At 46.5% G+C, this 16,663-nt stretch overlaps 1 protein-coding gene across 1 annotated transcript in view; it reads right to left on the bottom strand.

Annotated features, from left to right (window-relative positions):
• LOC147677796 (ATP-binding cassette sub-family C member 12-like) overlaps positions 1 to 16,663 on the bottom strand; it is a 1,047,046-nt gene that overhangs the window by 658,646 nt on the left and 371,737 nt on the right. Inside the window, exon 9 of the mRNA XM_086945450.1 lies at positions 15,222 to 15,370. Within this exon, the coding sequence (XP_086801576.1) occupies positions 15,222 to 15,370 (149 nt within the window). The remainder of the gene's footprint in view (positions 1 to 15,221; positions 15,371 to 16,663) is intronic.

Here is a 16,663-nt window from a genome sequence, read left to right as displayed (position 1 = left end):
AGCAGAGCTGTCGCATTTGCTACTCTGCCATAACTACGGAACTCACTCGGCCAAAACCCATGCTGAAGTAGAAGTGGACTGTGATCAACAAGCAGCACTCACTTGCATTCGCAAGGAGAAATTCATGCAGAACTGGTATACCATTACACAATACATGAGTGATCTTATTTACTGGCTGTGCTGCCATGCTACAGCTTTGGCATCCAATTTTTCAAATACGTTGGGCTCCTATACACCTCCCATATGCCGAGTAAAGACAGGGTCTTTGCTATCAGACCCTATTCGTATAGGCCACTGCACCAGGCAGGATGCCCCCTGTTGCAGCTTCTCTTCTCGCTGGCAATGAAGCCCTTGGCAGCCCACCTGCAGGCTGGTGGTACGGACTGGGGCATTCCATTTAAAGATGGCAGACACTGTATCCTTATATACAGATGAATAACATATCTACAATGAGACGTTACTGCTACCCCCGCGGAGGTTGTGAATATCCTCAGGCACTTTGCTTCTCATATCTGGCCTACGTGTGAATTGGAGCAAATTGTGCTCATTCCTGTTTGACCCTGCTGTGCCCGACCCCAATATCCTAGTGGATGCAACTCCACTTACCTGGAAGCTTAATGTGTTTAGATATTTGGGGATTCAGATCTATGATTACCCACTAGATCTTTTGGGCATAGCTTGGGCTGCACTGTCACGTCGTTGTGCGCCCAGATGGTCTTCTGGAATTCGCTCCAGCTCTCCATGATGGGTTGTGTAGCGCTACTTAAAATGGTGGCACTCCACCCCTATTATATAATTTTGAAAACCTGCCACTGTATGTTAATGCCTCTTTCTTTCGGTCCTTTGTGGGAGTGATATGTGACTATATGTGGAAAAAATCGTGCTGCAGGGTTGCGCTGTCAAAACTATACTTGCCAACAAATCATGGGTGCCTTGCTGTGCCCAATTTTGAACACTATTACTTAGTGGCACAGCTGTAATGGGTGACACGTTGGCTCGTGACACTGGAACTATCAGCTATGGCCTCAGTGCTACCAGCCTGAAGCCATGCTTCCTTACTACCACTTTTTCATTCATGCGCCCAACCACCAATGCCAACGCCTTTGTTAATACAGGTAGCTTACGATGTTATAAGCGTTCTTTATACATGAAAAGCCACACTTTTCCATACGCCCCAGTGCTGGCAATATTAGGTACACCATGTGGTAATAGACTCACCACTAGACCAGAGCTCGTGGACTGGAAGGTGGCTGGTGTAGGAGAGTAGGGTCTGCAATCCTATGGTCACCCCCGATTTTTGCTTTTTGCTTCACTGGTTTACGACTTTCCCTGGCTGTGGGCCTGCTAATCAGACCCACAGCCTAGCTGTTCTCTCTCTAAATTGACAAGCATGTACCTTAGGTGCATTTACCAATTGGTACTGGGCCACCTTATCAGTCCTTGTACAGTATACCTTAGGTATCCAGGGCATAGGTGTACCCAGGGACTACCAGGGGCTGAAGCATGTATTATGCCACCCCTGGCTGGCCATCTAAACAGACACAACTGGATGCACGACAGCTGGGGCAAGGTGGTGTAATCACCCTTTGCTTTAGATATAGTATCCCTATATCTAACCCTAAAATGGACACATATATTCCTATCACTCACTCCTATGGCAGGCCTTATCAATCCTGAAGGCAGAGTGCTTGGAATTATGTGAGATGGTGATCTGGCATGAGCTGAGCCCGTTTGTAGCTTGCGGAACCAAGTCCTAATAGCTGTTCCATGATAACGCTATACCATATACTCTTAAGTGCATTATGATCCTCGCGGTCAAATGCTACCTTTGGTATAGCATTATCAAAACATGTCGAGTAAGGTGTCATACGAATTGGAATACTACCCCCTCGCCAATTCTGGCGACGGGGGTAGCATTCCACCCTTCTAGAGGGACACGACATGTATGTAACTGTGAACCCCGGTTAAAGTTAACACGAGCCTCAGCATCACAAAATGGATGCTGCCACCACAGACACAAGTCTGACCTCCTGCTGCTGGGAGTCCTTCCAGCGAGGGAGGCTCGGACAAAGGGTTTCCTGCCTTGGGAGGTGCTAGCACCACCCCAGACAGGATTTTGTGTATTAGGTAGGACAGGGCTGAAAGGAATGAGACATGCCTGGGGCACACAAGGTGTCCCTGTGCATATGCCGCTCTAAACCAGTTCCTGGGGCACTCCAGCCCCAGAGCTGGCGCAAGCCCGGACAAAGGAAAGGGGGTGTAACCACCCCCCTTCCTGGTCCCACCCAGAGGAGGGACCTAGTCGTAGTGCAGCCCCCTTTAGGAGAATAAAGGTAGGAGCTGGTCCCATTCCAAATTAGATTATCCTGAACAACTTTACAAGAAGAAACTCTGGACTTCGACGTTCTGCTCCACAGAAGACTGAAGAAATCTCCCTTGTGGGCAAGGAGTGTCCACCCTGCACAAGCAGGCACCATCAGCGTACCGCGGCTTCCCTTTGTCGTCTTCCTGCAAGGATCCAGACTTCAGAGCCCGATGAGACCCGGATTCCCAGACCTCTCCGACCTCTACCTACATCTGCAGCACAGCTGAGATCACGGGGTGCGACGAGACACGTGGGACCGGCCATCTTGAAAGAAGCAGCACTTACCTCCAGCACGACTCCTGAGGTATCCTCATCCAAGTGCTTTGGGGACTGAGAAGCCCTGACCCCGAGCAGCTCCTGCACCGAAGACCAGCCCTCCAGCATCCACGAGATCTGCGTGGGGCCCTTCTGCTTGCCTGCTGCTCGACGCGTTGTCTGGTCACTTGCCGGCTGGCTTGTGGCCTCCTAGACGACGAACTCCGACAACTTTGCTGCCGGTCTGGTTGCTCCAGACTGGCCCTTGCTCCCTTCCAAAAGAGGAGCACCCCGGACCCTCCTGGTCCACTCCAGACGCCGTTTCCACTCACCGCGTGGGTTGCCTTTGCCAAGGCCTGTTGAACTCGAATCCGGAGACGACACCGCCGACAGCGAGAGCCTGCGTGGGACAGCTCGTGCCCCCATCCTGGTCGTCGAAGACACCGCCTGGTCCACGTGGCTGCAGAGACAAGCGTCCACCTTCACCTGATCGCGACGAGGACATCTGGTTCCACTCCTGGTTCCACTCCAGTCACTGGCTAGTGACTTTGAACATTGTCACCTCTGCTTTCAGGTTCCTCTCTTCACCAATCCACCCTTGGATTGCACCGGACATCTTCCTCCTGGTCGCCTGCAGCATCTTTCTTCAAGGCTCCATAGATTTTGACGCGGAAACCCGACACGACTTCGCACCTATGCACCTGCAGCCTGTGGGTGAGGTAACACGAGCATTTCGGTGCTCAAGGGTAGCTTGACTCTCCTAGTGTCCAGTTCCATTGTCGTTTTAGTCCTATCTAGTCAGGAACGTCTGTACTCACCTTTTCTTTAAACTGTACTGTCCATAGACGTTTGTACGCATCTCGCGTGTGAGTTCACACTCTGCACACGCGCTCCGTGGGCCTCCTATTACCTACCTCAAGTTAGTATAGCGTGGTCCCAGTGATCCTACAACCTCTGGACAGCTCCATTCCTTTAATTGACTTTCACATTCCACTTACTTAGTATATGGTTTGTCGTGCCCCTAGGGCACCATTGTAAATCGTGCAACTTCAACGTATTTTTCCTAAGAGTTTGTCATGTGCTTAGCCCTCTGACCTCATAAAGAGTTCAGAGGTGTATGTTAGTTAATAAATACTTGTTTATTTTCATAACTACCTGTGTGGTGTCCTTTTCATTTGGTATTCAAGGGTTATATGTGGTAAAACAGCTGGCTTCACATGCCATTCAGAGTTTAGCCTAAAGACTGCTTTTGTCCACGCTACTAGGATAGCTGGTCTATAAGGTTGACTTTACAACCAATCACCATAAGGGTTGTTTGGACTGATACAAGGTGATCACTAGAACTAGTGAGCATTATATATCAGGCCAACTTCTCACAGCTGGTATTCAGGCTATGGGCAACATTAATATGGATGTTGTGCTCTTACCATATGATGTTTTGGTTAAAGAAGACGTGCTCCCACCGGGTCAGTTTCTGTCACGCAGTTTAATTATAGGGACTTTGTGTCAAAGATGGAGAGACATGACAAACAACCCACCTTCTCACCTAACCATACAATAACTACATGTGCTAGGTTGTGGAAAACAAATAATCCACTGGCTAGCTGATCCTCTGCGTACCCATGTGGCACCTCCCCTCACACAGTTATGCAGCAAATGTGAAGCTTATTTGAGTCACTCATACACTGATAAAGTATGGGAGGCTGTACTGCAAAGCCCTCTCATGATCCCATGCAAGACCACTGACTCATTGTCAGTGAAATTGTTCTCACAACTCCACCATTAAGTGAGGTTTTTCCCGAGCCCTTGCACTCCCGTAGTGTTGGTGTTCAAGGCCCTCTTCCTCCCGCAGGTTATACCTGCACCTCATCCTTGGTGGTCCAGTGGACCTTTGACTCCTTTCTCTCACTCTGCTTTCTGCCCCCTTCATCCTCTCCTTACTGCTCTGTTTTCACAGTTTAGCTTTTGCTCGGTTTTCACCCTTTAGCTTTGGCTTCGTTTTCACCCTTTAGATTTCTGCTTCACTTCACCCTTTAGATTTCTGCTCCGTTTTCACCCTTGCCCTGTTTTCACCCTTTAGCTCTTTCACCCTATCACTCTTTATAGCAGTTTTCTCCTGCTTTCTGCTCCGTTTCGCCCCTTATTCTTTTTCACCCTCTTACTCTTTATATCTTATTACTTCTCTTTTTTCACCCTTTTTCCCCCTTTACATTTTTCACTTCTTTTGCCTGCTTACCACATTTTTCCCGCCGCTAATGCCCCCACGACCCCTCCCCCTGTCACAACCAGCCACAGCCAGTTCCCCTCCCAGCTCCCAGCTCCCAGCTGTCCAGCCATCCCTGATCCCTACTTAATGGGGGCCGCTGCTCGACTATGCTGCTCGTGCAACAAAGGCAAGCCCGTCTGCGCCTGTTCCGACGTGACCAGCGCCAGGAACCCTGCACTGCCAACGCTACAACCCAGCGGCACTCCACACACTCAACTTAGACCGCAACAACAACTGTAAGCAAGCACCACCAGCCGACACCCACGGACCCTTCTGCTGTCAGCACTGACGGCACACCTGCAGCACCACCAGGAACACAGACCCAGCACAACCCACCCGCAAGAACACAGCCAAACCGAAAACCCTGCAATGCATCCTCCTCAACGTCCGATCACTCCACAAACACGCCACCGCAATCTGGGACCTCTTTGACAGCACCACCTCATATGTAGCATTCTTCACCGAAACCTGGACCAATACCACCTCGGGACTGGACATTGCTATTGCCATCCCCCAAGGATACAAGATCTCCCAGAAGGACTGCCCCACCCGCCCGTTAGGAGGAATCATCATCGCCCACAAATCCATCCTCTGCCTGAGTACACTCCCGGACGAGCCCACACACCTGATGGAACACCTACACTTCAAAGTACAGGCCAGCCCTACCACCACCCTCCGAGGAACTCTCATCTACCGACCCCCCCGACCGAGTGGACCTTTCACCAACTCCAACACGGACATCATCTCTCCACAAGCCATCGCATCCACCAACTACACCCTGTTGGGAGACCTCAACTTCCACCTAGACAACCAACTAGACCCCAACACCTCATCCCTCCTGGACAACCTCCACAACATTGGACTCCACCAGATCGTCACCAATCCCACGTACTCAGCAGGACACACCCTCGACCCCCTCTTCACGTCAGGAAACTCAGTCATATTCAGCCACACCACCGAACTCCCATGTACAGACTATCGATGCATCCACTTCACCTTCAGAACACCCACCACCCGCAGACCGCAGCACCTGCTCCCACAATGAAGCTGGACCGAAATCACTGATGACCAACTCACTTCCTCACTCTACAACTCGACCCCAACCACCACAGAAGACGACGACCCCAACACCACAGCCCGAACCCTGCACAGATGGATCTCTGACAGTGCCAACACCATAGCCCCCCTCAAAAAGAACAATAACACACAGGCAAAGAAAGCCAGATGGTGTACCACTGAACTCCGAGAGTACAGACGCACATGCCACCACCTCGAAAAGGCCTGGAGAAACTCCAAATCCACAGAAGCACACAACAACTTCAGAATTGCCACCAACGCCCACCACCAACTCATCAGAAATACGAGAAAAAAAATGATCAAAGACAGAATCTCCACACACACACAACAGCAAAGAACTCTTCAGCATCATCAAGGAGTTCGCCCAGCCCACCAGCGAGTCTACTGACATTCCTCCCTCACAAGACCTCTGCAACAAACTCAGCGCCTTCTTCCACCACAAAACCAAGAACATCTACGACAACTTCGAAGAAGACAACCAACACACTGAACCCTTACCAGCCACCCCCAACACCATGAAACTAACGATTGGCAGCTGGACAGCACTCACCACCGAAGACACACTGAAGACGATGAAGTCAATCCACTCCGGGCCCCCACGGACCGCTGTCCCCACTTCAACAGAGCCACCGACACCATCGCACCCATGCTTCGCCACACCATTGACCGCTCCCTGGCGACCGCGTACTTCCCCAATGACTGGAAACACGCCGAGGTCAACCCCCTCCAGAAAAAGCCCTTGGGGGACCCTACCGACCTCAAAAACTACAGACCCATCTCCCGAATCCCTTTCCCAGTGAAAATCATCAAGAAAGCCTCCAACGGCCAACTCGCCACCTTCATCAAAGAGCACAACATCCTCAACTCCTCCCAATCCGGCTTCAGAAAAAATCACACCACAAAAACCACCATCCTCGCTGCAACAGACGACATCCGCTCCCTACTGGACGAAGGAAAAACAGTAGCCCTCATCCTCCTTGATCTGTCAGTGGCCTTCGACACATCCTCCCACCGCACCCCAATGCCTGAAATGACACTTGGTGGCCCCCCCATCCTCAGAAGCCCACCCCCCCCACGCACGCAAGCTCAAAATGGACCGCCAGATCAACTCCGTCACATCTTCCTGCTTCCACACCCTCCGCCTCCTACGCAAGACCTTCAAATGGATCCCCCTCGAGCACAGAAAGACCGTCCCTCAGGCCCTAGTCACCATCAGACTTGACTATGGCAACGCACTCTACGCCGGAATAAACAAAAACCTCACCAGCAATCTACAAAACATCAAGAACACCGCCGCAAGACTGGTCCTCAACCTGCTAAGACATTGCCACATGTCCCAGCACATCTGCACACTCCACTGGCCCCCCATCGAGACTAGAATCACCTTCAAGATCCTCAGCAATGCACACAAAGCCATCCGCAACACCGGACCAGCATACCTGAACAGCCGACATGCACCGGAAAGAACCCTACGATCAGCCCAGCTCTCCTACGCAGTTGTCCTTTGCACCAGAAAGACCAGATCAGGGGGGCGCTCCTTGTGCTTCCTAATGGCTAGAGCCTGGAACGCCCTACCACACCACCTCAGACAGACAACATCACTCTACATCTTCACGAGAAACCTCAAAACTTGGCTCTCCGACAGACCCCCTTCTTGATGGACTCGGACCTGCACCTCCCCTCCTCCCCAGCGCCTTGACACCCTTAGGGGTGAGTAGTCATGCTTAACAAACACACGATTGATTGATGCAGTGCAAGATTCGGCCTGATCCAACTACACGTGGTACATAGAGTTTATCTCACCCCTGAAAAAATGATTCACCACTTTGTACGTGATAACATCATTTACCATTGTTGTCAGCTGTTTAATGCTGATCTGAAACACATGCTGCGGGCTTGTCCTTTACTATGAACTATTGGCAGGCTTTAAGAATTGCTTGCTGAATTGCAGATCTTGCATTTACATGGGAGTTATGCATACTAGGTAGCTTTAGAAGAGGCAAGAAATTTCACTTTGTCACTTAGGCTTGATCCTAGCTAAGCGCTTAATTGCATGTAGATGGAAGTCCTCTGATCCCCGAGGGACATAGCATGGCTGCACTCATACACAAATTGGGCACAGGGGGGAAGTAAGGCCCTCGACAGAGAAGACATCCAGGGCCTTAGGAAATACCAGAATGCCCAACAATGGGATGTGTAGATGGCGGATTTACATACTGGCATAACACCTGCGTCAATCATGAGTGTAGACGAGGAGCATATGGGGCTGCAGGATGCAGAACCTATTACTTAGATAGGCGTTCCCAACATGTACCATTTCAGCTGTGAGATTGTAGACTATGTGATGTTCTGGAAGAATACGCTATCACAGGGAATTATCACCGTGATCCGAATGTACCTACATACTGCACATGTTACAACAGATCTGAGAAAAGCCGACTAAATAGTAATGCTGTTTATTAAACAGAATGTAAAATGCATACCACTATCAAATAGCCACAAACAAAACGCATGATACAAAATGTTACCTTACAGTAAAACCATTTGAATCTGTTGCTAAAGTACGCTGTAAAAGTAACACCTGCTGGTGTTCACCAGCGATAACTAGTATGACTGTGCCAACACTGTATTATCCTATTATGTCACATTTATTTATTTATTTATATTTGTAAAGCGCCATATACCCAACGGTCTCTATGTGCTACAAACTATTAAACCAGGGAGGCCATGATGCTTGCAGATAGAGCAAAATTAGGGTTTGAACTTATTGAAACGCCTCAGCAAACAGGATAGCCTTAAGTTTTTTCCTAAATGGTAGGAGAGATGCCTCCCAGCGCAGACTCTCTGGTAGCTTATTACAAAGCTGAGGAATCACGACCGAGAAGGCACGTCCCCCTAAGGTGGTGCTGTTAAAGCGTGGGCAGGCCAACAAGCATGTGCTTGATGAACGAAGACAACGACCAGGCACATAAGGCTTCAGACGATCTTTGATGTAGCAGGGCGCTGCTCCATACATAGCTTTGTGTGCAATACACAGGCCCTTAAATCTGATCCTCTGTCTGATAGGGAGCCAGTGTAGCTGCTCTAACTAGGGTGTAGCGTGTGTTCAATCAATCAATCGATCATCTTTATTCTATCATATTTAAAGGATCATAAAAGCACCTATAAATAATTCACATTAAAATTATTTCGAAATTCTAACTTTAAGATTACAGATATTTCATCACAATTTCAGAATAAAGATGAAAAATACATAAAAATGTTTAAAAAGAGAGCCATTTCATGTGCACAATCTAGATACTTGTATTATTGGTATACGGACTCCGTAAGCCACGCACTGTCCCTTTCCTCTTCCTCATGCAAGCCCATAGGAATGACGCGACTGAATAACAGACCAAAGGGTCAGGGATTGTTTTAAAAAAGTATAGTGCTACCCGGCACTGTTTAAAATTAATTTTCTTTAATATTGGTTTAAGATGGGCATTCCTTTCTTCCTCATATCGGCTGCAAAATGAAAGTATATGCAGTTCTGTTTGAGCCGATAGGTTGTCACATGGGCACGCACTTAGATCGGCGTGATTATATGTTTTTTCAGGGTAACCTAACATGAAGGGAATCAGGTTAGTGCGAAACCTCAATAATATAAATCTGTGTAGCATCTTATTTACATTTGCTAGATAAGAAAAACCTCCTTTAGTTTTTGGTGGGTTAAGGCCATATGCCCGGGCTGCTTGTTTCTCTTTACAGTATTCCTTACGCTTATACTGGGCCATCAGCATAAACATGTCGCTAACCCTCTGTTTTGAGACCTTTCTGCATGTTAGGGGGGTCTTTAAAGAGTTCTTGGAGACCAATCTCCCTTAAAGCTGACTCCACATAGCTAAGCCACCTAGACCTCTTCCACTTGTCCATTTCCAGGCAGCTCCTTAGTGTTAATTGATTCAGTGGGACTGTATCTCTCCTCCAGAGTTTAATTGCCAGAGGAGAAGGGGGGCTAGCTGTGAGTAGTCTAAAATGTAAGGCATGTTCAGTTCCGCGTGTAAAATACCATTTGTTAAAGAGGGAGGTAATCCCACTACCGATTTGAAAAATATATTCTCAACAGTTTGTAATTGTGTCGATGCAACCATACCCCACAACCCAGCTCCATAAGTCGCTGCTGCCTTAACTCTGGCCTGGTAAATATTTTTTAGCAGTATTAAGGGTTTAGCTCCCAATTTTCTAGCAAAGTATTTTATGGCAACAATACCCCTTTCCATCCCCATCTTTCTTCCCTCCATACGTTTTGTCCATGACAGCTCTTTATCGAAAAGGAGGAATTCTCAAAATGAATAATTAATTGGGTGTCATCGGCATATTTATATACCTGACACTCCAGCTTAGTCAGCACATCTATCAAGGGCTGGAGATAGATATTAAACAGCAGAGGTGACAGCGCAGAGCCCTGTGGAACCCCGTATGGCAAGGTGCCGTGCCTGGATGTACATTAGCCTATTTGGACTTTTTGGGACCGATCCTCCAGAAAGGAGATAAGCCATTGGAGGACTGTCCCAGTAACTCCCAACCGACGGACACGGGCCACCAAATGTGCATGGTTCACTGTGTCAAATGTGGCTGAGAGGTCCAATAGGATCAATTCTGAAGGGAGCTTCTTATCAGCTGTTAACCTTAGTTCATCCAGCACGGAGAGCATTACCAACTCAGTGCTATTCTGAGCTCTAAATCCCGCCTGCTTAGCATGTAGTAGTTGATGCTCTTCCAAATAGGATGAGAGCACTCTGAGCACATGATGCGTAAGCACCTTAGCCAGGTATGGAAGTCTGGAGATAGGCCGAAAGTTCTTCAGATTCTTCGGATCTGCCCCTGCTTTTTATAGCAGGGGAATTATCATGGCTTCCTTAAATTGGTTCGGGGCATTCCCTGTTGCCTGTGAGAGGTTTAGAAGGGAAAGTATATCTGACCCTACTGCTGGGAGACCCCTATTGAACACGCTAGTAAGGCAGGGGTCGACTGCTGACCCAGACTTTACTTTAGCCATGATATTGGCTAGCCTGCTCAAATCAAGTGCAGGGAAGACAAAGAGTTGGCCTCCTTGGAAGTCTGGTAAGTCAAACAGCAGGAAGGGACATTGACTTGTATGAGTAGTGCCTACATCTCTAATAATGTCTCTGACCTTAGTTAAAAAGAAGTCCTGTATCTTATGGCAGTCCTCCTGATTACCAACTGGCTTCAATTTCTTCTTTTTACTCAGCTCCCTGAGAACATTAAACGTCTCCTTTTGAATATCAGAGGCTTCCCTGATCTTCAAATCATAGTACACCGATTTTGTGGGCATCAATGAAGCTTTATAGAAGGCCAATTTTGCTTAATAGTTTTCCTGTGCCAATGGCGCATATGATTTACGTCAATGCCTTTCGCATTGGCGAGGGCCTGTTTTTCGCTTCTAAGTTCCTCAGAGTACCAAGGAACTCCCTTTTGCTCTATCCTTTATTCTTTCCCGTCGGGCAGGAGCCCCCACGTTGATGGCTGTCTTTAGCTGATGCGTCAGTTCTTCATACACCAGATCCAGATCACCGGACTGTGTCTTGTGGTAACTGCCCTCAAGCTACCATCCTCTATCTTCCGGCAGTTCCGTACCGACCGCCATACTGAAGAGGGATGAGCTGGTTGATAGAAAGGCCGCAGGTCAAGTCTGATCAGATAATGATCTGATCAGCTACAAGGTCTAAACTTGATTGAGGGCATAGATGAGGAGGTACTCCAAATAAGGTCTAAAATATCCACCATTTGTTTCAGCCCTATCATAGTCATATCATCCCTAAACCATCTGGCCACACCATCTTTTGGTATTGAGTCCCAGTGGTAATTAAAATCCCCTAGGACAAGGATCTGTTGATATTTTGTACACAAGTCATTGATTACTTCCTGAAACAGATTGGTAAACAACGGGGTGGACTACAGAGGACGGTATACCACCACCACTATGAAGCAGGATGAGTTCAGTCCAAGCTTAATCCCTAGGACCTCCGCCCCATCAAGGCTCTCCTCCACTATCTTCTCCATGGTCAGCGCCCTCTGAAAAAACACTGCGACCCCACCCCCTCTCTTGTGCCCCTGTCGGTTCTAATTCAGGACTTCATACTCCTGAGGGAGAGAGGCCACTATATCACGGCCAGGGGTATCATCTAGTCATGTTCCCGTAAGGACAAAGATGTCAATGATCTCCTTTTGGAGCAGTGTAAAGATGTCTAAATTATGTTTTTGGAAGGACTGAGTGTTTAGCATTGTTACCTTTAAACATGGGGGCTCACTTTGCCCCACAGCTATGCCCCTTTAGGCCTGCATGTCATCTGAATGAACTTCCCCATTAGTCACCAACAGATTGTCCGACGCGAGTTTCTCAATTAAGGGATCAGGGAGAACCAGAATGTGGGATCTGCTTTTTGAATCATAAAGGGCTTCCATGGAGTAGGTCAGCAACATGCCAGGCTTCCTGGCCCCTGGACCCAGTCGAGTACGGACGGGTGCAGACGGGCTTGCCTTAGGCGTGCCTTTGGTGCGCCAGTGGCGCGGCCACGCAGTGCCTCGGTTTTTAATCATGTGGATCCCGGTTCCCAAAGCGCGGCAGAGGGAAAGTGATGTCGCTCATGCTGTAACATATTGATCAAATTGCATGTATGTAATTTATGTTATCCATAATACCCTGTAATGTTACTGTTGTAAGCATGACTACAATGCATAAGCTAAAGACAATTGAAAAAGCAATAAAACAGATTCAAACAAAATAATTTGGAGGCAGTTGAACATGGACTTCTTTTTCAATGATCTTGTTGATGAATGGTAGGCAAGTGATGGGCCAATAGTTGGCGAGTCAAGTGTACATTTCTTTAGGAGTGGGATACTCCGGCCTGTCTTGAGAACTTTTGGGAAGATGTCTCGAGTAAGGAAGGCATTGGCAAAGGTACTAGGGGTAAGTGAGTGCTCCCATGGACAGCTTTGATGAAGGATGAGGGTAAGACATTATCTTCATAAGACGAGGCTTTAAGGGAGTTGAGTATTTCAGTGAGATCTGGGAGAGGTAGAGTTTTGCAGGCTGAGCATTATGAGATTCCATGGGAAGGAATTGATCTAAGACATGGAGCAGGGCTATTTATGTTAATTGACTTTAAATGATATGGCGTTACCTGCACATATAGTTTATTAGTTTTTCTCCATAGGGCTTTTTTCAAACGGTCAGCTGCAGTTCAGCTTCTTGTAATCAATGAGGTTATTTTCAAATGCCTTTGCTTATTTCCAATATCCCACAAGCTATCTTTTCCTGGCAATGCTTTGCCCTCTAGTAAAGAATTGAGAATTGAGATTAATTTGGTGGGGCTCCAGCTGACAAACTCATGGCTGCCTGTCCTACTTAGCGATGGGGAAATCTCTAATTAACCCCTGGTGGAGCCTCTGTCGATGAAGCAGGTGGTCACGCCTCGGAGCAGCATTGCAGGGCCTATTTAGGTCAGGCTTCCTGGAAGAAATGTCCACTGCCTGAGTTGATCATGGCAGAAGACATGGAGGACCCAGGCAGGCAAAATCAAACCCCTCCTTTTAATATTTGTGTCTGAAGCAAAAGCATGCAGAGTGGGCCACTGTAACATTGTTTCTGACCCAGCATTTATTTCTGAAAAAGTGCTTATATTGTTAGCTGAAACACTTTAATAATAAAAAAAAACAGCAATGCAACAGTTAACTAACTAATAGGGCATGTCGTACAGGATGTGGCAAAGGAGGGTCTGTGCCACATGGGTGTCCTACAAAGATAATTTGAAGCAATTCAATTATTAAGCTATTCATCAACGTATGAAGGGCCTGGTGATGACAATCAGAAATTGTAATTGCAAGGGGAACTTAAGTTTAGAAGCAAATACATTCAGCCAGAAACAAGTAGAAATATGTATGTAGATTTAGGGATCGGGGTGTCCAAAGAATGTATAGGAGGGCCAGATTCCTGCCGCATTTCCAGAATATACACTTAATACATATCTACATGCAATGGATCTAAATAGAAACAATTACCATGGCTTGTGGGTATTCTGAAAATCTCGTCCTACTGGATCTGAGTTGGATGGAGCTGCTATAATTTATAACTTTCAGTTCATACTTATGAAATTTCAAAGTGAAGGTAGCACGGTTAGTGGCAAATGCCTTGCTTTTTATAACAAACACCAGGTTGAAAAAGATGATTAGAACACATAAGTAAAAAGTGTTCCTTTTTTTATCTACTTGGCCGAAAATAGTTTGCCATACCAAAGAAAAATATTTCATAGTATTGAATCCACAATTTTGAAATAATTGTTGGGGCTTAGAAATTCATGGGTTTTGCATCATTTTGTACAAAGTACGGTAACAATCACACCACAGAGCAGTAACTTTCATTGCATAGATTATTGCTTTCCTCTAGTGACTTTGCTCTTCTGTAGTCTTTGTGTTTCTTTTGTATTCAAATTGCTACATATATACATACATATGGTTGTTTACTAGCAACAGAGTATAACCTATTCCAATTACAATTCATATCCATTTAAAAAGAACCATTCTTGCTATTACACTTTTTTAGCCAGGCTCTTCCTACAATTGGGTTACCCTGTTACACTTTAGTTACTGTAGCGAAAGGGTATCCATGGCAAATCCCCAAAACAAACAAAGAATATTGCTTCACACCCATTGTCTGTGAATACGTTGGAGTCACCCAGATGTTTGAGTGCGGTTGACTGGGTTGTATGTAAGTTAACCATGACACAGTTGGCTTGATGATCACTTCGATGGATTCCATAGAAAGCAGGTGTGTTATTCCACGTTCTACTTGTCTGATGACAGCGCCTGTGGAATGTAACGAAAAACCTGAACCATGTTTGCCACTGTAACAAGTTGATGGGTATTAAAGTGAACCATATACCCTTTGATTTGACCTATGCTATAACCTATATTAAAATTCAGGATGAGCATACACTTTTCTAATAGAAGGGAGCCACGTTCTCCAGCGTTCATCAGATCCTGTTGTAAATTGAAAATAGACACATTTAGGAAGCAAATGTAGAGCTATTTTCAGATAGTTTAATCATTTTTCACAAAGGTTTCACATTTTTGCTCACAGTTCAGTAATCTTGAAAGATATTAGACATTATAAAGAAAACAAGGGAACCAGGAGCACAAGAATGGGCCAATTACCTCAATGTCTCCATTAAAAAAAGAAAGGTAAAAAAAGGTTCTTACCGTGGATGGAGTTAATTCTTTACCCAGAAGAGTGTGGACAATAAATGTCAAGACAGTCGCTAGAGTCACAACCACAGGTATGACAGCAGAGTTGGCACTCTGCACATATCCAGCCTTTTCCAATATCTTCTTTTCTAATTTTCTCATACCTATAAAAAAATTACATGATCAAACGGAAAAGGAGCTTTTTACCATTTCAGACACTGACAATAAAGCCAACATATTCATGTGCCTATGCATGGTTCAAAGCCATACCAAAGGGGATGATGGACGGAGCGTTTGAGCAAATCAAACACTCACCCCCAGTCAACTGATCTGGGTTTAATCCATCATCATTCTTTAGCTCACTCCACCATCCCAGTTCAGACATGGCCATATGCAAATCAGTCTGACCCTGTGCCTCATGGGAACAGTCCAGCCCAAACTGCCAAGCCATGTCTTCCCTGGACCGGAAACAAGCATCCTGGGACTGGTTTCGGGTTCAGGCATGGTTTAGGCGGCGTTTTATACGACATTCAATATGTGGTGACAGTAGACATTGTACTTCAGTGCCAAATACGATCAATAAATGACCCCACAAACAATACTAGCAGTGCTTAATTTGCACAACAAGAAAGTGTTGGGCTGTCATCAGGAGCCCATTGCAGCTTTTATAACTAATACCCCTGCCATGCCGCCAATGACAGTAACAATACAAGTACTAACATTCACACGCCTACATATTGTGACAATTCAGACATTTCAGTTTCCCAAAGCTATAAGAATGGCCTAGGCGGCAGGTCATATTCATTTTTAATGTATATTGACTTAATAATTACCTGTTGTTGTGGTGATCTCTAAATTAGCCAGACAGAGAGATCGTAACGTATTGCCATTGAAATAAACATCTAATTTATCTGTATCACACAAAGTCCCCTGTGTGTAACAGTCCACACAGGGAAAAAGTCTTGCACTCTAGAAGGTTGAAGCCACAAAATAGTTTATTTAGCTCAACATGTTTCGACCAGAGCAGGCTTTGTATAGAGCATTCATCTGGAGTGCGAGACTTAGAATAGGAATTATTTATTATTATTTTTATTGTACTGATGACTGATTGGCAGCCAAGACTTCAACCAGGAAGTGTTGGCAGCCATCGCTGAGTTCTAAAAAAAATGTTAAAAAAGAAAAGCGGGCGGAGTTGGAATACCCTGAACCGTAGCCCTGATTCTGAAGTAAGCCTGGAACCCCAGAAGGGCAAAAAACAACACAGTTGCCGCAAAATCGTGACGAAGTTGTGAATCTACAGCAACAAACGTGTATTACTTTTTCAGCCCCGGGGGCATCCATTTTAAGAACAAATGCAGTGGCGGTTCTTCCATGGGGGCGTTTGGGCGCCGCCCCCCCTGCTTTCTCGCCGTGCGAGAAGCAGAAACAAATGGTAGTTATTTGTAACTACCATTTGG

This window comes from Lissotriton vulgaris, chromosome 12, assembly GCF_964263255.1.
Source record: "Lissotriton vulgaris chromosome 12, aLisVul1.2, whole genome shotgun sequence".
Classification (NCBI taxonomy): domain Eukaryota; kingdom Metazoa; phylum Chordata; class Amphibia; order Caudata; family Salamandridae; genus Lissotriton; species Lissotriton vulgaris.
The sequence above is the reverse complement of the archived record's forward strand: the minus strand, read 5'-3'. Positions and strand labels throughout refer to the sequence as shown.